The sequence below is a fragment of the Malus sylvestris genome, chromosome 15, assembly GCF_916048215.2.
Source record: "Malus sylvestris chromosome 15, drMalSylv7.2, whole genome shotgun sequence".
Taxonomy (NCBI): Eukaryota; Viridiplantae; Streptophyta; class Magnoliopsida; order Rosales; family Rosaceae; genus Malus; species Malus sylvestris.
In genome coordinates, this window is record NC_062274.1 from 13,922,105 (window position 1) to 13,945,309 (window position 23,205).

A 23,205-nucleotide genomic window follows, 5' to 3' on the forward strand; every position below is an offset into this window, starting at 1 on the left:
AATATTTTTCAAATCCAACGGTTTATATTAATTAACTATATTAAAAATTATTAAAAAATACAGAAAAATTATTAAAAAATACAGAAATTTTTTAAAAATGTTATTTTTTTTCTATAAATAATAAAGTTTGTGGTTGAAGAATAAAGTGTATTAGATGAGTTTATGTAATTTCATTTTAGTGTGTTTTTTTTTATAGTTCATTTGATGAGTTTATGTAATTTTATTTTAGTGTGTTTTTTTTAAGTTTATTTGATGAGTATGTAATTTTATTTTACTGTGTATTTTTTTTTAAGTTTATTTGAAATTTTATCCGAAATTGGTTAAAAATCTTATCCGAAATAAACTTAAAAAAAAAAAAAACACACCAAATAAATGCGTTGGGTGCTAGCGTATTTTTTTAGGGGTGGAGATGCCTTGGCCTATTACTGTTCACTCCAGTATATTACTGTTCACTTGAGTAGATAAATGCGCTGGGTGCTAGCGCAAAGTCTTTAGAGCAAGTCCACCCCTAAGGACTTTGGGCCAGCACCCAACGCATTTATCCACTCAAATGAACAGTAACAGACTCCAATGAACATTAATAGGCCAAGACATCTCCACCCCTAAAAAAATGCGCTGGCACCTAGTGAAAAAATGCGCTGGCACAAACGATCTCCATCCCTACAAAATGCGCTGGCACCCAGCCCATTTAAAATATTTTTAATTTTTTTCTAAAAGAATAAAAAAATAAATTATTTTTAATTTCGAATAGGATTTTTAACCAATCTCGTCACGCCACGTGTCATTATCTGAACGTACTATTTTGTGAATAGATTTCCGCTAAGATTTTCAACAAATCCCGACACGCCACGTGTCACTTCCGTTTTACAATAATTTAGCCAAGATTTCGATAAGATTTTCAACCAATCACGTCATGTCACGTGTCATTATCCGAACGTACTATTTTGTGGATATATTTCCGATAATAATTTCGACCAATCCCGACACGCCACGTGTCACTTCCGGTTTACAATAATTTAGCCAAGATTTCGATAAGATTTTCAACCAATCACGGAGTGCCACGTGGCATTGTCAAGAACCTCATCCTTTCTTTTTTTTTTTGTCCATATAAACCCTACATCCCTATATCCATCCTCACACCAAGCTCAATCCTTCTTTTTAGCTCAGAATCCTTGTTCATCGTTTTCAAATCTTGAGTTCTTATTACAATGTCTTCTTCAAGAAGGGTGTATAAACAGTTGCAGGAGCAACAACAAAGGTTGTTGGCACAACAGGCAAAATTGGCCAATCTCGAGGAAGGTGGAGGTGGAGATGAGGCTTTCTTCATGGAGGAGGATGAGGATGATCACCATAGAAGGCAGAAGGCCTCACATTCCCGCCGTGTCATGGAAGTCGTGGGTCAGATAGACAAACCAAGACGTGTTGCAAATCTTGATAGAAAAAGGGAAAAACGAGGTAAAAATCTATTGGAAGATTATTTTATTCCCAATAGCATATTCCCTGATCATATTTTCAGACGTCGTTTTAGAATGCAACGAAATTTGTTCAATAAAATCATGAGTGATATTTACAACCATGATCCATACTTTGTGCAAAAAGATGATGCTTTTCATGTTCTAGGTCTTGTCCCACTACGGAGGTTACCGGAAGCATGAGAGATGGCGTTTTTCCAACAAGTAAAGGATGCGTTGAGTTTTTTCCAATGACCTTGAAGACCTTGACTAGTTCTGGCGTTTTCTCCATGTACATCGCAAAATGCTTTCGTAATTTTACTCTACATTTCTCGCTTATCCATCTGATTACTCGTAATCGGGTCATGAGTAGTGTGAACCCAACATTCACACAACGTAACATCTTCAATGAGCTTCCACGAAGACATTTTTTTCTCTTAAAGTGTAGAAAATATTGAAATGTAGATAGTATAGAAAGTGTAGAAAATATTGAAATGTGGTGTAAAGGTAGAAGATGAGGGTTAGGTAATTATAGGAAAAAAATTAACATTTTTCAAAATTTTCTGTATTTTTTAATATTTTTTCTATATTTTTTAATAATTTTTAATGAATTTTAATATAGTTAATTAATCTGGACCGTTGGATTTGAAAAATATTCAAATCCAAGAGCTAGGGAGTTGCCACGTGGCCAACGGTCATATTTATGACCGTTGGGCTTTTTTTTTATTTACTTTTTGTGAAAAAAACCTGAACCGTTGATCTTTGATCCAACGGTCTATTTTAAAAGTAAAATTTAAATTTTTTTTTACCGTTGGAAATCCAACGGTCTAGAAAACTAGCCGTTGGAAATCCAACGACATAAAGGAAGCCACGTCGCCAACTCGGGGAAGGGGGACTGAGTGCGCCTACACGCGGGCCCGTGCTCTGAAACCTTGTCGGGCACTCGCGCCACGACTGCGTGAAGCGCACGCGCCAGGCCAACTGCCCGGCTTCTGTCTCAGTCTCTTTTGGGCTAGTCCAGAGCCCAGCTCGAGCTGGGTACCAGTCAAATGAAGGGGTGGACTTAATTGACAGGGTGCTGGCCCTGTTTTTGTGGTGGGTCCTGGGCAAAGTCCACTCCGGTGGACTTGCTCTTAGGGGTGGGCTTGCTCGAAGGATGAGCTCATTATTCATTAAGCAAAGAATGTATATTCATCATTCAAATTTCATAATCGGAATTATTCAAATTCTTAATCTTCATTTAAACCGCTATAAAAGATCATTTGAATTAGAGATCATTTAATCGTTGAAATGTATAGAACAAATCAACGGTGTAGATATCAAGTAATACATTCATAATGAACCGTTCATTTATTTGATACGTTTGGATGATTAAACAATTTTCGATTCAAATGATTTTTTGTATGAGTGACCTTAAAATGATGATTAAGAAATTGAATGATTTCAATCATTGAATTTATATACTCAAAATATGTTATTTGCAAATGTAAGAATATGCGCATCCCTTCATGGGGATGCAAGTACTATCCTTTCATTAATCTCAAGAGTAACCTACACTTACCATATTTTTCATGCCACATTTGTACCACATTTCTAATAGAAGCATGACTCACTAATACATGTGAATTTCATCTTTTTTAAAATGTGATACAAATTTGACATAAAAATATAATAAAAGTAACTTTTGTATCTAAATTTGAACTGCATCTATCCTGACACCCTCACCTTTTTAACCCTGCTTTTTATTAAAACCTAATGATTTTTCTCCAATTTCTACATACCAAACTACAAATACAAATATAACACTAAAAGAACAGTGAATTATATAGATGCTATTGAAGCAAATTGCAGAAACACATCCTTAAATAAAGGCCATAAAAAAAAAGTTGGTTAGTTGAATTGGACATCAACGGACCTAAATAGATAAGCAAAGCATCTAGGATTAAACCTAATAATTGATTAGGATAATGGTCTTATATATACTTAACCCTTATATTAAACAAGTAGAAGATGAAACACTCCAAGTTAGACAAAGAAAAATAAATCCCATGCGAAACCTCTAAATTCAACCTTGGATGTCTTTAGTTTGTAGGTGAAGATAATGTAGTAGACTCTGCAATTCTGTGCTGGTTTCTTTCCTCCTTCCTTCCTCTTTCCCTTACCCTTGGTAGAAACTCAGTTTTCCGATTGATCATGACATTTTCTCTTAAGGCAGATTTCTCCGAATATTCAATCTTTGCCGTCCAGTATTCAGATCGTGGGGCCTGGCCTCAGTGGTTTTTCACTGGAAACTACCTTGCTTTTCTTCAAAAAGCGGCTTCCACTTTTACACTGTTCTATTACTATGTCGAAAGGGTTAGGTCATCTCCAATCGAATGGTCCAGAGGGCCAGAGGGTCGAAAATCGTATCCAACCGAGGGTTAAGCCATAGGGCTGTGGAATATGAGAGGGCCCCATGGAATCAGAAAGGGCTGGCTGCATGCAGCCTACTACCCAGCCCGGGGTTGGCCAGAAAAAATGAAAATCCAGTTCTAACTGACAGGAATACGTTCATATTATTTAGTATAAATGTATTATTGTCAGTTATACTAAATAATATGAACGTATTCATGTCGATTAGAACCGACATGAATGCTTTGATTTTTTTTAACAGTTTTATTTTTTTTATTTACAAAATTTTTCCTATAATTTATATTTTTCATATTTTTTTTCATATAACTTTTATTTTACAAAATTTGTTTCATATATTTTTTTTTAAATTCCATTTTTTTCCTATAACTTCTATTTCACAAAACTTGTTTCATTTTATTTTAAATTCTATTTTTTTTCCTATAACTTCTATTTCACAAAATTTGTTTCATATATTTTTTTTTAATTTTATTTTTTTCCTATAACTTCCTAAGCCATTATACAACATTAATTTAAATTAAGTAACATTAAACAACATTAAACAATATGAAACAACATTAAATAATATTAACCAACATAAAACTTAAACAAAATTTAAGTTGTAGTCTTCAAATAATAAATTATGTTTGGCCCTCGGTTGGATACGGTTTTTTGTGATAGGGCTAAAACGAGTCATCTGGCCCTTTGGCCTTCTGTTGGAGACAGAGACAAATATGGTCATGTAATATTCATTAAAATATTAATATCTTGGAGGGCCAGAGGGCTAAAACAAGTCCTCTGGCCAGCCCTCGGTTGAAGATGGCCTTACGGGACGACTATTGTCTTGGTTGACTAATGTGCTTTGCTTTTGAGAGGAGACTTCACTTGAGTATCTCACTTAAAATTCTAAAGATGACCGTTATAATTTTTTTTGAATCGGAGATCAGATAGTTATTAAAATATATAGTATAATTTAACGGTATAGATATAAAGTAACATATTCATGATTAACTGTTTATTTATTTAATACGTTTGAATGATTAAAAGATTTTCAATTTGAATATTTTTTTGTACAAGTGATCTTCAAATGGTGATTAAGAAATTGAATAGTTTCAATTGCTAAGTTTATACAATCAAGATATGTTATTTGTAAATGTAGGAATACGTGCATCCTTAGTGAGAATGCAAGTATTATCCTTTCATTAATCTCAAGAGTAAAGCTAAATTTGCCACATTTGCATCACTTATTTAATAAAGATAGACTTTATAATTAACCAATACATAGAAATCTCATTTTTATTAAAAAAATAATATAAATATAATATAAAAATGTGGTATAAGTAATCTCAATTTAGCTACATCAATCCAGACACCTTTTTGACTCCGAGGACTTTCGGTCCGACGTGCCGATGGTAGATATTCGCTGGAAAGCGTGTGAACACTGTTGCACGCGGCTTCATCTTAAAAGCTGTTTTTCTCCGAATCTTTTTCCGAAACTTCAATGTTAGACGTTCATGACGCGTTTATTAATCCGTAATCAAATTGAGAGGAGTTGAATTGAAGAGGAATTGGATTGAAGAAGAATTGGATTGAAGAGGAATTGAAATTAGGTGGAATCAGAATCAGATTCCTGTTAAAGTTGTTTACTAAAACTGTCTGGAATCGGAGTAGAAATAATGTTGAGTCCATATGAGTTGTTTACTAATTCACTTCAATTGAAATGAAAACTAGGTTGATTACTAAATTGCCCTTACATAAATAAATTATTTTCATACTAATTAATTAAATTAAATTCTTAATTAAATTTATATAATAAAATTCATCTATATAAAAATATATAAATAGGTTTTATTTATTTATTAAAAGATGGCATAATGAGTGTCAAATGAAGGACAATGTTAGGATAATAAGAAACAAGTGAGGGCATAATTGATAGAAGAAATCCATTCCGGATTCCTCAAGTGTCAAGGAGTCAAATTCCTCCAAAATTAGGAGTTGGATTCCTTAATTCGTGTGGACCCCATATGTATTTTGATTCCTAAGACTACGTAAACAAAGATATATTCCGTAATCGGAATTCAATTTTATAAATTGATTTCGATTACGGATACGTCAGTGATCAGATCGTGTGGCCACGGACATAGTGGGTTTTCACTGGGAACGTTCTTGGTTTTCTTCAAAAATTTGGGGCGGATGCTTCTTGGAAAGAGCTAAAGATTAGGAGCGGACACTTCCTGGAAAGAACCAAAAAGTGTCCCTTCAGTACTATATATACTCTAATTTGCAACACAAAAAAACCACTGCCATCTTTTTTCCCTCGATTGGAACCAATGTAGTGCAGTAAAAAGTAATACCACCATGACATCCCAAGAACCCTCCTCCTCAAAACTCTGGAAGCACGACGTGTTTCTGAGTTTTAGAGGCGAAGATACACGCAATGGCTTCACAGGACACCTCCATGTGGCATTAAAAGACACAGGCTACGAGGTCTTTATTGACGACGGTCTGAAAAGAGGGAAACAAATAAGAGAGGAACTGTTCCAAGCAATCGAAGATTCGAGGATCTCTATCATTGTGTTCTCAAAGAGGTATGCGGATTCGAGTTGGTGTCTCGACGAGCTGGTCAAGATCATGGAGTGCAGAGAAAAACTGGAGCGAGTGGTTTTGCCAATCTTTTATGATGTTGAACCTTCACTTGTGAGGAAGCAGGAGGGTTATTTAGCCGAAGCATTTCAGAAGCACGAAGATAGCATCCGTGAAGAGAGAAATGACAAAGAACGTGAAGCTAAGGAAGAAAGAGTACAGCAGTGGAGAAGGGCTCTTACTCAAGCTGCAGAATTGTCCGGCCACCATCTTCAAAACGGGTAATCTTTTCATTAGACTTTGAAGTCATTCAATACTCGATTAGTTTAATACTACTGCTGCTATCTATTCGGCTTTTTCACATTTTGAAACATTTTAATGAATGGTTGTTAGGCAAAATAGCACACAGGAAAAATAGCTTCACTGAAACATCAAGATTTTCAAGATAAAATATGGTTAATGATAGGGAGGCTATCTATTTAAAACATATTTTTAGAAATGCTTAAATAGATTTTAACTCCTAATTTTAAAGTTGTTTTAATCAAACATCTGGGTTTTTAAGGATTTTGATTAAGACGCTTACGTACATTAGGCCACATTAGCATTTTTCTATTATCAAATTAAAACTATTATTATAATTTTCGAAATTATTATTGAAATTTCCTGCTAACTAAAGTATTTTAGAAGCTGTGGGCTCCTTTTTAAGAGATAATCATGGTTTTTCCTTTTTCATTCAAAATATTTATCCAGTCATTTAAAAAAAAATTCGTACAAAAGATTCTTTCTCCTAAAATTCAAATATAATCTTATAATCAAGATAACGAAAATGGTGGATGTTTATATTTTTTAAATTATTATGCATACATTTTATTGAGAGAATTATTTGTATACATTATTGATATGTTTACGATTAGAATTCCTAGATTTCTGATTATATTCAATATGAATCACAGATACGTTTATTATTAATTTTCATACTATGATTTTATTTCATACTATGGATTGGTACGCTTGTTTTTAGTTTTTGGTATATTAATTTTTGTACATATTGTTGATTAGTACGTTTAACTAGATACGTTTGATTTTAGTTTTAGGTACATTTAGTTTTTTTTTTTTGAACATATTATTAATTGATAACTTTTTTAAACACATTCAATATTATCTACACTAAAAGATGGGGAGTGTTAGGCCTTATATAGAGTTAGCCATAATAATTTTGTTCGAATTTGCTTTTGGTAAGGCTCGAATCTAAGACCTTAATTACAAGTGAGGCGAAATAACACTAAACAGTAGTATTAAGTGGCATCATTAATTGTTTGATAACTTAATAATTTAATTTGGATTAATACTAATAATAATTTTGGTATAAAGAAGTCTAGATTTAGGAGCTTTGGATATTATTTTTGTATCTTAGAAAGAAGACAGTTTTAAAATGTGGCACAAAAATTGTAGAAAGTACTTTAGAAAAAAGTTTAGAAGCTAGGGATGTGTTTGGTCTAACAAATTTAAAAATTAAGCACCTAAATCAAAATTCCCCTTTTATAAATCATATGATGTGATTTTTTATGATTAAATTTTTACTGGTGACACATCTCATGACTTACAAATTTGACATAAAAAAATAATGTTACTAAAATGAAATTTAATAATGTTACTAAAATGAAATTTTTGGCATTGAAAGTTACATATACATTACTCCAAGTCCAAGCATCGAAAAAATAAGGTTATTTGTGGTTTAACTGATATTGGGCATCTCTCTCCTATATATCGCAAGTTGATTTTAGGTTGAAATCTGTGTATCAAATTGATATATACTAGTTTAGTCGACTTGTATATGTATATAATGGACAAGGATTGTCTGCCCTCATAGTTGTGGTGCCCTTCCATGCCCTCCTATTTTGTGCGGTCACGGTTAAGCCACGTCAATATTTTATATTAATTTTTTAATGAGATAATAAGACAAAAAATAATAAAAATATAAAATATTAACGTTGCTTAACCGTGGCCGCATAAAATACGAGGGCATGAAAGGGCACCATAACTAGGAGGGCAGACAATCCTTGTCCGTATATAATTGCACCAATGAGAAACATCATATTGTGCGGAAGTGCTAAATGTGAAACCAATAAATTAATACGGAAAAAGAGGACAAGAACGAACAAATCAAAATGACATAAAGATTTGTACTTGTTCGGCTTAAGCCTATATCCAGTCGGAGAAGGAGAGAAAACTTCACTATTAATCAAAACGAAGATTACAAATATAGTTTTAGCTCTCAAACTCCAAATCCCACATACACCTAATAGCTTTCACTCAAACAAAAAACAATTGGAGAATAAGAAAGTACATACCAAATCTTTTCTCCTAAAAGCCACAAAATACCACCAATATCTTTGAATGAGTAACTGTCCAAAAAACCACAAGAACAACAGCTTTCTTTCTCCTCTAAAGGTGTCGGCTGGACTCAATGTCCCTCACCAACCGAAACAACAAGGGAATTTTAACGAAAAGCATCCGGTACTGTTCACTTTAACGAAAAACTACATTTTTACACTAAAAAGTCAATCCTGGTACTATTCACTTTACCCTTTATTTTGTTCTTATCATTAAAACTCAAAGTTTTCAAGCCTTTTTCCTAAACAATAAAGCATCACATGCCTTATATACTAGCTGCTGCAAATACCCAAGCCACTCACGTGGCAAGCACATGGTCCAAACAAAAGGAACTAAACAGATGGGCCGATCGGAATAGAGCCACAAATTCAACTCAACAGACTACAGTGTCTTTCTTCCAAATCTTCCCTGGTTCTATTTTTTTTCACAAATCCTAGACCATAATTTCTTAAACCTTTATTGGAAGTCTAAGAAGTCGGGCTATATTCTCACCCTCCATGTCGTACATGTTTACTAATTGAGTGAAGGTGATAGCTTCTAGTAATCCTTCATTGAGTTAATGCTGACTAATTGAATTTTCAGGCATGAAGCAAAGCTTATTAGGAGAATTGTTGAGAAGAATATTAGGGAATTGCTTCCCAGCACAGATGAATTACACGTGGCCAAATACCCGGTTGGAATCGACTCTCGTGTTCAACCGATTACAAAGATCTTTCAAGTGGTGGATTAGATGACGTTAAAATGGTTGGAATTTGGGGGATGGGTGGATTGGGCAAAACAACTGTTGCCAAAGCCATTTATAACAAAATTCATCATAGCTTCCAATTCAAATGCTTCCTTGAAGATGTTTGCCACCATGGTACAAGCCAACATGGTCTGCTCTGTTTGCAACGAAAATTTATTTCTGACATCTTACAACATGCCAACCCTCAAATTATTAGTAGCGTTGCTGCAGGGATCACTGTTATAAGACAACACCTCCAACGTAGAAGGGTACTTGTCATTGTTGACAATGTAGATAAAGTGGAGCAACTAAATGCAATAGCTGGAAATCGTGAATGGTTTGGTCCAGGAAGTATACTTATCATAACAACAAGAGATGAGCATATACTAAATCAACTGAGAGTGAAAATGAGATATCCAGCTTGGGGAATGAATGAAGAAGAAGCTCTTGAGCTTTTCAGTTGGCATACATTTGAAGAAGAAGCTCCTGATGAAGAATATCTTGAATTGTCAAAGAAGGTAGTTTCTTATTGTAGGGGTCTGCCGTTAGCACTCCAAGTTTTAGGCTCTTTTCTTATTGGCAGACCAATAATAGAGTGGGAAAGCTATCTGGAGAAATTGGAAAGAATACATGAAGAAGACATTATTAAAAAACTAAGAATAAGCTTTGATGGGCAAGATGATATTGAGAAGGCTATATTCCTTGATATATGTTTCTTTCTTGAAATCGGCCAGGGTTATGTGAACAAGGATTATGTCACAAAAATATTAGATGAATGTGGGTTATTTCCAATAATAGGAATCCGTGTTCTCCTTGAACGGTGCCTTGTTGAATGGGGCGAGCTGAATATGCATGATTTGATTCGAGAAATGGGCAAGACAATCATTTCTGAAAAATCTCCTACTCAACCTGGAATATGGAGTAGACTGTGGAACCCTGAAGATGTAATAGACGTGTTGTCAAATAAATCTGTAAGTAGTTTCTCAATAAAGTTTAATATTAGTGCTCGCTAAATCATCTCCTAGTGCAACTGCTTACATTTTATAATATTTAGAAATATATTTATAAGTACAATAAACCTTCACGTGGAAATAGAAGCAATTAAATCGATTTCCAACCGATTATATGACAATTGTTTGTAAGTAAATCATTTTTTAGACGCAAATTACCCTTTTATTACTCATATGTCCTTTTGTTTACCTAACAGGGAACTGAAGAAATTGAAGCACTTTCTCTAGATTTGCCAAGCTCTAAAAAAAAGGCTAGGTTCAGGACAAAAGCATTTGTCAATATGAAAAAACTGAGATTGCTAAGGCTCAACTATGTAAAGCTCACAGGAAGCTTCAAACATTTTCCGAAAGAGTTGAGATGGTTGTGCTGGCAGGGATTCCCTTTCAAGGACATTCCCAAGCACCTTTTTAATCAGCCTAAACTTGTTGCTCTTGACCTGCAGTTCAGCAAACTCAGAAAATGGACGAATTCCAAGGTACAATCACCCCTGGCGGGTTATAATTAATTCCCACTCTGATTTTATTTTTAAGCCATATTCTTCTTGGATTTTGAATGATATTTTCTTTTGGGTTTCTGCAGCGGCTCGAAAATTTGAAAATCCTTGATCTCGCTGGTTCCCGTGAGTTAAAAGAGTCACCAGACTTTTCAAGGATCCCAAATCTGGGAGAATTGAATTTTCTAGACTGTTATAGTTTGTCCAAGATTCACCCATCCATCTGTCAACTTAAAAAACTCACTTGGGTAGATTTTCAATTCTGCTATAAGCTTAGGTATCTTCCAACGGAATTCTGTAAGTTGAAATCTGTTGAGACTCTTCGTCTGTTAGGCTGTTCATTAAGAGAACTGCCCGAGGGCTTAGGGGAGATGGTATCATTGAGACATCTTGATGCAACGTATACAGCCATAAAACAATTCCCCAACGACCTTGGCCATCTAATTTCTTTGCAAAGGTTGAGTCTTGGAGTCACTGGTCGTAGCCTACCTAGCCTCAGTGGTCTTTCAAATCTTGTAAAATTGAGCATAGAGGGGTGCAGGAATCTTCGTGCAATCCCCGATTTACCAACAAATTTGGAAGTCTTGGGAGTATATTTTTGCCCTGCATTGGAAACAATGCCAGACTTTTTGCACATGTCAAACATGACAGAGCTGACTCTATGGGATTCGCCCAAAATCAGAGAGGTTCCAGGTTTAGGCTTCGGTGAATCATTAAACTCCATGACAATGCTTCGTATGGAAGGGTGCACCAATCTCACAGCTGAGTTTAGAAAAAAAATCCCACAGGTCTCTCTCTCTGTCTCAGACTCTTGTCTTTCTCTATCACACACACACAAACACAAACAAACATGTACAAGTATTTGACACTACTATATTACGTTGTATATATATTATAGGGATGGACTTCTTGCAGAAATGGTGGCATTTTTCTTAATAAGATCGATGATATTCCAGATTGGTTCGAAATTGTCGCAGACGGCAATAGAGTCAGTTTTGATGTTCCTCAGTGTGATGATCGTAATTTTAAAGTGTTGACTCTCTGCTTCCTTCACTCGAAAATCGGAGAAAATTATTGTCATCCTGTCATTACTGTTGTAAATTGTACCAAGCATACTACTTTGAAGGCCACTCTGGGCCTCTGTCGTGTGCAAAGGGGGTTTTTTTGGCAGGGACAATTATCGAACGATAAGCTCAGTTTGCAAGGTGGGGACAAGATTGTTATTCTTATAGAGGGTATTGGAGTGAAGAAAACAGGGGTAAATCTAGTATGGAACAAACCTTTGAAGGAAAATATGCATGGTATGGATGATGGGGTGTATAGATATGAATCTGAACCACATCCAGATTGGTTGTATGATGAGTCAAGTGCAGGACCAAGCCATGACGCATCTGATCATCATCCCACTAATCAAATGACGACTACTACAGATGAACCCAAACGGAAAAGGCAAAGGGTTTGAAGAGAGAGCATTGCCAGATCGGTTGAATAGTTGCTATTCCTGCATTATACTCTCCCGCAGACCACGTCAGCGTCTTTCTCATTTTCCCAGCTCCATTAGTCGGACATTTGATTACGATTTGTTCCTCGTTTTACAGACATTTCATTTGCAATATTGACTAGTTGTTCACTTGTTAATTGTTCTATGCTTTACAAATATTCATATTCTCTTGTGGAACCAAATTATTAGCATCATACTTCGACTTTTTTGGTCCTAAACCAAAATTTTAGATTGAAATGTGCAGTTACTGACGATGGATGTAAACATATAGAAATCAGGACTATAATCTCACTTGGAATCCTTTCTATCAGCTCCTCTGCTTCTTCTAACAGTCCAACATGGCCAATAAGGTCGATCTGGCAACCATAGTGCTCTAACTTCGGCGCAATCTCTCATATATCTTTCTCATGGAGTTGAAGAACTCACGACCCTCATCTACCAACCCTCTGTGAACACAAGCACTTAAGACAACAATGAAGGTGAAATCATCAGGCTTCATGTCAATCTGTACCATTTTCAAGAAGAACTCGATTGCTTTGCTTGTCTTGCCATTCCTTGCAAGCCCACAAATGATTGAAGTCCAAAGACTTGTCCGTGCTCCCACATTTTGCATACATTTCTATAACCACGGTACCAACAACTGCATCAGTTTTAATTCTGTTATATTCGATATACCTGCGAATCCATTCCTCTTGCTCTAATGCTCCCAACCGAGCACAGCCTGTGAAGAGCAACCGCTGTAAATTTATCCCCTAACATTTTAGTTTGCATCTCTTGGAATAGAGCCGCCCGCCTCGTTAAAATGGTAGTATAATTGAATTGTACATACATACCCATAAAACACTTCTCTTGCCTCACCAAACCTACACAATTTACAGAGCCAGATACCACACTAGTACAACAGAACATGTTTTTCACCGGCATTTCATAAAAAATTCTCCGGCCTTCATTCAAACAACCACATTTATGCATTTCCAGTTCTAGCAGTGAATCCAAGTTCACTTCTAACATATTCATGATTTTTTTTACCAACCCCCAAATTTTTCAGCGCTGTGCAAGCCGAAATGGTGCTTACAACCGTAGCTTCATCAGGCTTCTCGTTGCTCTCACATAACATCCCCGAAACACATCCAAAGCCTCCTCAAACCTCCTGCACCTAAGATACCTCGAGATCGTAACGTTCCAACAAAGCCTGTTTCTCTCAGACATTTCATCAAACACCTGCTTGAAACTCTCAACCATGTCAATGAGCGAGTCACACAAATACACATCAAACCCAATTCCAGTTTTTACCACAAACCCATGAACCTTCACCTTCCCGAACCTCTCCCAAGCATCCAAAGGCTCTGAAAACAAATGGTTGCTTCCGGCATTGGAAAACTCGATGTGGGCAAGTCCTTTCTCTACTTCAAGGGTCCACTACATCATCTGATTAAACAAATACACAATCACATGGATCATGTAACTGTTGCACTTGATAAGTGTTTGTATCCTAAAAACCACTATGTCAAAAAAAAAAAGTAATAAAGAAAAATTAACGAAAAGTAAAAAAAAAAAAACTTTAATTTTAATGAAAAATGACAAATAAAAGTATAATGCATATTATAAAAAAAAGGTAAAAATGAACAACCGAAAGTATTTTATTAAAACTCTTAATAATAATTTGATGGGTGCCCTAACTTGGAAACCTTTAACAAATTAATAAGAAGTACAAAAAATGCATTGACCAAAAAATAAGAACATGGAACTTGGGCTTCTTGGCTAAATATTTAATAAAAAATTAGGATGTGGCCTCACTCTATCTCCAACCGAAAGGTTTAGATGGTAAAAAATAACCTAAAAATCGTTTCCAACCGAGGGTTAAACAAGAGGGCTAGTGAAATCTGAAAAGGCCCCACGGAATCTAAAAGGGCCAAAGGAGGCTGGCCAGAAAATAAAGCAATCATGTCGGTTATAACCGACATGATGCTTAAAAAAAAAAATTTGAATACAATGGCTAGAGCTAGCCGTTGTATTCAATTTTTATTTTTTTGGTTTTTTGAGCCAATTTTTTTTTTTAATTCTTAAAAATTCTATTTTTTTTTATAAATACCTAAATCATTTATTAAATTTAAGTTCTAGTTTTTTTGGGCCAGTTACCATTGTAGATTTTAAATTTAAATAATAAATTATGTTTGACCATTTGATCTTTGGCTGAAGACGATTTTTTGTGACAAAATTAAAACGAGTCCTATAGCCCTTTGACACTCGGTTGGAGACGAATGCAAATATAACTATGTATTGTTAATTAAAATATTAATATTTTGAAAGATCATATGGCTAAAATGAACCATCAACCCTCGGTTGGAGATGGCCTCACGTTCTTTTTTTGGCTCCTTTTCCATTCTTTATTCTTTATTATTTTTGTTGTAATTATTTTCCATAACATAAAAAATAGAAAATTATTTTTATCGGTAAAAGAATGAGAAATTTTTTTATCTGACGACATGTTTTGTTTTTCTTTTCATTTTGTCAATTTTTGGTGGGATATGATATGCAAAATTACATCACTCATCAATAAAATTAGGAGTAATTAGGTTTTCATCCTTATTTTTACTACTCTATTGATTAAAATCTTATTACTTTTCAATTTTTGATCAAGGTCCTTTGTATTAATAATATCATTAATTATTTCAATAATAAAATATTTTTTATTTCTAAATATATTCATTTAATATTAAAAATATTACAATTAGTATATTTATATTTATGGCTAAATTTTTTATCATATATTTTTATTTTTAGTTTGTACCCATTTTTAATTTGCAACCCTTTTTTAATTTATACCAATTTTCCTTTCAGTTTTAATTTATACCCATATATTAATTTCTTTTTGTGCCCATATTTTTTAAAGTTTTATTTGTATTGTACCCATATTTTTTTATTTATTTGTACCCATTTTTATTTTTGCTAAATGTACCCATTTTGAAGAATGTACCCATGTTTTGATACAATAATTTTTTGGTTATTTTTTATGAATGTACCCATATTTACATACACACACAGTAGTATATTTATATTTTAATATTTTTAATCCCACAAATTATGGTTTTTTATTTAAAATCTCATTACTATAAACAATTATAAATTTTAATTTTTAATTTAAAAAATATAGTAACGTAAATAGAAATAAATTATCAATTAATTTCAGGGACTTGGATCAAAAATTGAAAACCAACAAGGTTTCAGTCAAAGACTATTCGGGACAGCATCCAAAGTCTCCAAAAAAAATTATTCAAAATCTGCAAAGATCAACAAATCAGAGCAGACTTTAAATAAATCTTACCCGATTAAATAACCAAAAAGTCTTCAAAAAGCCGCGTTCTCCCTCCCCCTGTATGAACCAAATCTCAACGCCGTAGAAATTTCAATGCTATTCCTCCACAGTACCATTATCTCTGTACTGCAACGCTCTAGAAATTTCACTTCGCTCCTCTGAGCTCGCCGGAGTTCTCTCCTAGATCTCGGCCTCCGCCGCAACCCCTTCATCCTCTTGTTCCGCTTCAAGGATCGGAGCTTTTCTACATGTCGGTGATGTACAATTCTTCCATAACTCTACATTTCAATCGATTCAGTTGATGTTTAATGCATTAATTTCAAACGCAAATAGTAGATCGGCATAATCTTCAAAACCCATAACTCAGATTTCTCTATGAAGTGTTCACGTCTTCGATTTCATTCACTTGCCTCTGTTAGTGTAGCCTTTCGCTGTACATATAGCTCTTGAAATTTTGAAGATCTGCTATCTTTCTTTTGCTCTGAATTCGAATTGGGTATTTTAGTGAGTGACAGTGTCTTTAATACAAAAAATATGACTCATGCATTGGTAAATATTATATTTATTAAAATAATGATACAAATGATGATGCAATTGTAAAATAAATGCAACATCGGTTCAAATTTGATTTCTTTAACCTTTTTTCTTTTTATGTAATCTCAATTGAAGTGCATCTATCCAGACACTTTCTCAGAGGATTTTCGGTCCGCGGTGCCGACGCGTGGATATTCCCTAGAAGGGTGTGACCGCTTGCTGTCAAGTCCCATCATTTCGTGTACTTTTACTTTGTCGAACGCGGTTTCATCTTAAAGCTGTTTTTTTTCCAATCTTTTCCAAAATTTCAATCTTAACCGTCCAGTGATAAGATCGTGTGGCCACGAACGTCGTGGTTTTCCCCTGGAAACGTCCATGGTTTTCTTCAATACTTGGGCCGGATGCTTCCTGGAAAGAGCCGAAGATTAGGAGGAACGCTTCCTGGAATGAACCAAAAGTTGTCCCTTAAGTATTATGTGTACTCTTGTGCTGCCATATTTTTCGCTCAATTGGAACTACTCTAGTGCCGTAAACAGTGACACCACACCATGACATCCCATGAACCCTCCTCGTCAAAGCTCTGGAATTACGACGTGTTCTTGAGTTTTAGAGGCGAATATACACGCAATGGCTTCACGGGCCACCTTCACGCGGCATTACAAGACAGGGGCTTCGATGCCTTTATTGATGAGGACAATCTAAAACGAGGGGGAGAAATAAAACCCAAACTGTTGCGGGCAATCGAAGAGTCCAGAATCTCGGTCATTGTCTTCTCAAAGTGTTACGCGGAATCAAGATGGTGTCTTGACGAGCTGGTGAAGATCATGGAATGTAGAGAAAAGCTGGGGCAACAGGTTTTGCCAATATTCTATGATGTCGATCCTTCACATGTGAGGAAGCAGGAAGGTTGTTTAGCCCGAGCATTTCAGAAGCACGAAGATGGCATCCTTGAAGAAAAAGATGACAAAGAACGTGAAGCTAAGAAAGAAAGGGTAAAGCAGTGCAGAGAGGCTCTTACTCAAGCTGCAGATTTATCTGGCCACCATCTTAATAAGGGGTAACCATTTTCATTGGACTTGGACGTCTTTCAATACTCGACTAGTTTAATAGTAATGCTGCTATCTATTTTCGTCTTTTCCACATTTTGAAACATGTTAATGAATGGTTGTTATGCAAATAGCACACAGGAAAAATAGCTTCATTGGAACATCAAGATTTGCAAGATAAAATATGACTAATGCTTAAGGAGATAGGAGACTACCTATTTAAAATATATTTTACAAGAGTTTAATTATATTTAATCGCCTAAAATTTGAGGTTTTTTTTTTTTTAATTTTTTTTTTATCATATATATATAAAACATAGAGGTCGCACTTGGTGCGATGGCAAGTGTCTTCGCCCATAAGCGGTAGGTCTCGGGTTCGGGACTTGGGAGCAACCTCTCCATAAATGGGGGTAAGGCTAGCCGACATTCACCTTTCCCAGACCCTGCGTAAAGCGGGAGCCTTGTGCACTAGGTACGACCTTTTATATATATATCAAACATCTGTGCTTTTTAAGATTTTGTGTAAGACGCTTAGGTACATTAGGTTACATCAGTATTTTTTTAGGTTTTTTATATTAGTATCCCATAAAATGTTGAATGCACCTCACATTAAAATTTAATATTAATGATTTATTTACTCTACTGTGCAATACAATTTTGACCATATTAGGTTTAAAAAATAATAATAAAATTAACTTTTAACGTATTATTTATCTCCTTCAACTATTAAAACCCCTCACACCCTCCATTGTTGAATAAAACTCTAAGCAATGAAACTACAAACATGTTGATTAAGAAAAAATATTTTTGATGAATGGAACATGAAATTGATGGTTCGAAAGCTTTGAAATCATTATTATTGTTATTGAAAAACATTCAATGAACCTAAACATTTTTTCAAATTAATCATTCAATTTGAAATCATTCGGCAAACTAAAGTTTAGATGGTTTGAAATCATTCGGCAAACTTAAAAATGACTGTTATAAGATTTGAGAAATGTGGGGTGTATAAAAAATGTGGGATGTGTATAGAAAATGCAAGGTGTATATTAAGAATGTGGGGTGTGAGGGTATTATGGGGAAGGAAGTGAGGTGTATTAAGATAATTTTTAATTGAAAAAGTAAATTTGAGGTGTGTTAAGTATGTGAGGTTTATTTAACAATTTGTAGGGTGCTAATATAATAAGCTTAAGACGCTTAGGTACATTAGGTTACATCAGTATTTTTTTTATTTATCAAATTATAAATTATGATTATAATTTTCAAAATTATGAGGAATCGTGGATATGGTATAAAAATGCCAAATAACTTTCAAGACGGAAGTTGTCCTATAGAAAGGCCTAATGAATCTGTAATTGGAATTAGAAGATCTCTTTTAATTGATTCTTAAGAGCATAACATGAGTTATTCCGTATTTTTTGATTTGATCAAATTCGTGGGCGATCCTATAAAGAAACACTTGGTGCTAGAACTCATTTTTAAAGATATTTTGGAGGTTGTGGACTCTCTTTTAAGAGAGAATCATGGTCTTTCATTTTAAATACATGGTGCAAACAAAAGGAACCAAACAGATGGAGCACTCAAGTAATTGAAGGCCCAATCGGAATGGAGCCACAAATCCAACACAACAGACCACAGTGTCTTTCTTCCAAATCTTCTCTGGTTCTATTTTTTTCACTAATCCTAAACCATAATTTCTTAAACCTTTATTGAAAGTCTAAGAAGTCAGGCAATATTATCACCCTCCATGTCGTTCATGTTTACTAATTGAGTGAAGTGATAGCTTCTAGTAATCCTTCATTGAGTTAATGCTGACTAATTAAGATTTCAGGCATGAAGCAAAGCTTATTAGGAGAATTGTTGAAGAGAATATTAGGGAATTGCTTCCCAACACAGATGAATTACACGTGGCCAAATACCCGGTTGGAATCGACTCTCGTGTTCAACCAATTATCAGTGATCTTTCAAGTGGTGGATTAGATGATGTTAAAATGGTTGGAATTTGGGGGATGGGTGGATTGGGGAAAACAACCGTTGCCAAAGCCATTTATAGCAAAATTCATCATAGCTTCCAATTCAAATGCTTCCTTGAAGATGTTTGCCACCATGGTACAAGCCAACATGGTCTGCTCTGTTTGCAACAAAAATTTATTTCTGACATCTTACAACATGCCAACCCTCAAATTATTAGTAGCGTTGATGCAGGGATCACTGTTATAAGACAACACCTCCAACATAGAAGGGTACTTGTCATTATTGACAACGTAGATAAAGTGGAACAACTAAATGCAATAGCTGGAAATCGTGAATGGTTTGGTCCAGGAAGTATACTTATCATAACAACACGAGATGAGCATATACTAAATCAACTTAGAGTGAAAATGAGATATCCAGCTTGGGGAATGAATAAAGAGGAAGCTCTTGAGCTTTTCAGTTGGCATACATTTGAAAATAGTTGCCCTGATGAAGAATATCTAGAATTGTCAAAGAAGGTAGTTTCTTACTGTGGGGGTCTGCCGTTAGCACTCCAAGTTTTAGGCTCTTCTCTTATTGGCAGACCCATAATAGAGTGGGAAAGCCATCTGGAGAAATTGAAAAGAATACCTGAAGGACAAATTATAGAAAGACTTAGAATAAGCTTTGATGGGCTAGATGATACTCAGAAGACTATATTCCTTGATATATGTTTCTTTCTTGAAATCAGCCAGGTTGATGTGGAGAAGGATTATGTCACAAAAATTTTAGATGGATGTGGCTTATCTCCAATAATAGGAATCAGTGTTCTCTGTGAACGGTGCCTTGTAACTGTTGAACGGGGCATGCTAATGGTGCATGATTTGATTCGAGAAATGTGCAAGATAATCATTTCTGAAAAATCCCCCACTCAACCTGAAAGATGGAGTAGACTGTGGGACCTTGAAGCCTTAACAGATGTGTTGACAAATAAATCTGTAAGTAGATTCCCAACAAAGTTTCATATTAATGCTCGCTAAATTATTTCCTAGTGCATGCAGCTGCCTATATCTTATAATTATTGTGTAGAAATAATATTAAATCGATTTCCAATCGAAACTATAAATGGTAACAATTGTTAGTATGCTGTTTCATGTTTGTAAATCATTATTCACACGCAAATTACCCTTTTTATTACTCATCGTATATCCTTTTGGTTACTTAACAGGGAACTCAAGAAATTGAAGGAATTACTCTAGATTTGCCATGCTCTAAAAAGGCTAGTTTCAGCACAAAAGCATTTGCCAATATGAAAAATCTGAGATTTCTCCAGCTCATCAACGTAAAGCTCACTGGAAAGTTCAAACATTTTCCAAAAGAGTTGAGATGGTTGCGCTGGCGTGGTTTCCCTTTCAAGTCCATGCCCAAGCACCTTCTTAATGAACCAAAACTTGTTGCTCTTCACCTGCCCCACAGCAAACTCACACGACGCTGGAAGATTTCCAAGGTACAATCACCCCTACCTAGTTATAATTATTTCTCTCTTTCTGATTTTATATTGTAGGCCATATTCTTCTTGGATTTTAAATAATATTTTCTTTTGGGTTTATGCAGCGCCTCGAGAATTTGAAAATCCTTGATCTCAGTTATTCCCATAAGTTAAAAAAGTCACCAAACTTTTCAAGGCTCCCAAATTTAGAAGAATTGAATTTTCGAGGCTGTTTTAGTTTGTCCAAGATTCACCCATCGATCGGTCAACTTAAAAGACTCACTTTGGTAAATTTGGAATTCTGCCGTAAGCTTAGGTCTCTTCCAAGGAAATTTTGTAAGTTGAAATCTGTTGAGACTCTTCGTCTGTTAGGCTGTTCATTAAGAAAACTGCCTGACGGCTTAGGGGAGATGGTATCATTGAGAGAACTTGATGCATCTCTTTCAGCCATAAAACAATTCCCCAACGACCTTGGGAGTCTAATTTCTTTACAAGATTTGAGTATTGGGTTCAATAGTTGTCGTAGCCTACCTAGCCTCAGTGGTCTTTCAAATCTCGTATATTTGTGGTTAACTTCGTGCGAGAATCTTCGTGCGATCCCCGATTTACCAACAAATTTGCAATTCTTGAAAGCAGATTTATGCCCTGCATTGGAAACAATGCCAGACTTTTCGCAAATGTCAAACATGAGAGAACTGACTCTAACGCATTCGGCCAAGTTCACACATGTTCCAGGTTTAGGCTTCGGTGAATCATTAAACTCCATGACAATGCTTCGTATGGAAGGGTGCACCAATCTCACAGCTGAGTTCAGGAAAAACATCCTACAGGTCGGTCTCTCTCTGTCTCCTCTTACTCGTCTTTCTCTATCAGTCACACACACAAACACAAACGAACATGTACAAGTATTTGACACTACTATATTACATTGTATATATATGATAGGGATGGACTTCTTGCGAAAAAGGTGGCATTTTTCTCAATAAGATTTATGATATTCCAGAGTGGTTCAAGATTGTCGCTAATGGCAATAAAGTCAGTTTTGATGTTCCTCAGTGTGATGATCGTAATTTTAAAGGGTTGATTCTCTGCTCTCTTAACTCGAAAATCAAGGGGAATTATCATCTTGTCATTACTGTTGTAAATTGTACCAAGCATACTACTTTGAAGGCCTCTATGGATGTCTGGGATATGCAAGAGGATTATTTTTGGCAGGGACAATTATCAAACGATAAGCTCAGTTTGCAAGGCGGGGACAAGATTGTTATTCTTTTAGAGGGTATTGGAGCGAAGAAAATAGGGGTAAATCTAGTATGAAACAAATCTTTGAAGGAAAATATGCGTCATAATGAGGGTGATTATTTGTATAGATATGAATCCGAACCACATCCAGATTGGTATTATGATGAGTCAAGTGCAGGACCAAGCCATGACGCATTTGATAATCATCCCACTAATAAATTAGGACGTGGCCTCACTTATTAACTCAGGTTCTCTTTGCATCACCTCTCATTGGTGGAATCCAAATCTTTATTTTTTTTCTTTTTTTTTTGGATTTTTAACGAAACACTCCTAGTACAGTTTACTTTTAATGAAAATGATATTTTTACTCTAAAAAATCACTCATGGTACTATTCACTAACAACATATTTTTATCATTTTGATTAAAACTCAAAATTTTCAAACCATTATCATTATTTTTTTTTTGCTTCTTTCCTATTCCTTAATCTTTATCATTTTTATTGTAATTATTTTTCAAAATATAAAAAAGTGAAAATTATTTTATTTTATTTTATTTTTTAAACAAACGATATTATCTATATTGAGGGGAGATGCGGGCGTAGCTTTCCAATGAGCTAACAATAATATGGTTTAAATTCGATTTTGGCGAGAATCGAACCTAAGACCTCTTATTTACATATAAAAAAATATCATTAAACCGTAATACTAAATAGCTCCAGTGCAATTATTTATGACGTAGACTCTTCCACTGGGGAGACCATAAGCTGGCACCTCTTCTAAGTGCAATAAGGGTGCGTTTGGTACGTGGGACGGGATGGGACGGAACGGGACGAGGCGTTCCGTCCCGCGTTTGGTGCGCCAAAATGGGTGGAACGGGCTGTTCCACGGGACAGATTTTGGGTGTTTTTGCGTTCCACCTCCCCCCTGGAACGGGTTTGTTCCACGTCTGTGGAACACAATGTTTTACCATTTTAAGACAAATATACCCCATATCTTTTTCAAAAATTACACATTCGTTCCGTCATGTCCCGTCCCGTCTGCGTACCAAACGCACACTAAAAGTCACCAACCTAGGTTATGA

General features: G+C 35.2%; 1 protein-coding gene and 2 pseudogenes across 1 annotated transcript; 2 read left to right on the plus strand and 1 right to left on the minus strand.

Annotated features, from left to right (window-relative positions):
• Nucleotides 1-23,205, minus strand: part of LOC126602694 (pentatricopeptide repeat-containing protein At1g31430-like) — a 108,952-nt pseudogene that overhangs the window by 85,249 nt on the left and 498 nt on the right.
• LOC126605457 (disease resistance protein RPV1-like) lies at nt 6,121-12,855 on the plus strand (annotated as a pseudogene).
• On the plus strand, nt 16,570-22,371 carry LOC126605459 (disease resistance protein RUN1-like). The gene is made up of 4 exons (XM_050272868.1): nt 16,570-17,452; nt 19,272-20,391; nt 20,622-20,900; nt 21,008-22,371. The coding sequence occupies exons 1-4, from the start codon at nt 16,944-16,946 to the stop codon at nt 21,866-21,868; spliced, it is 2,769 nt and encodes a 922-aa protein (XP_050128825.1). The 5' UTR covers nt 16,570-16,943; the 3' UTR covers nt 21,869-22,371.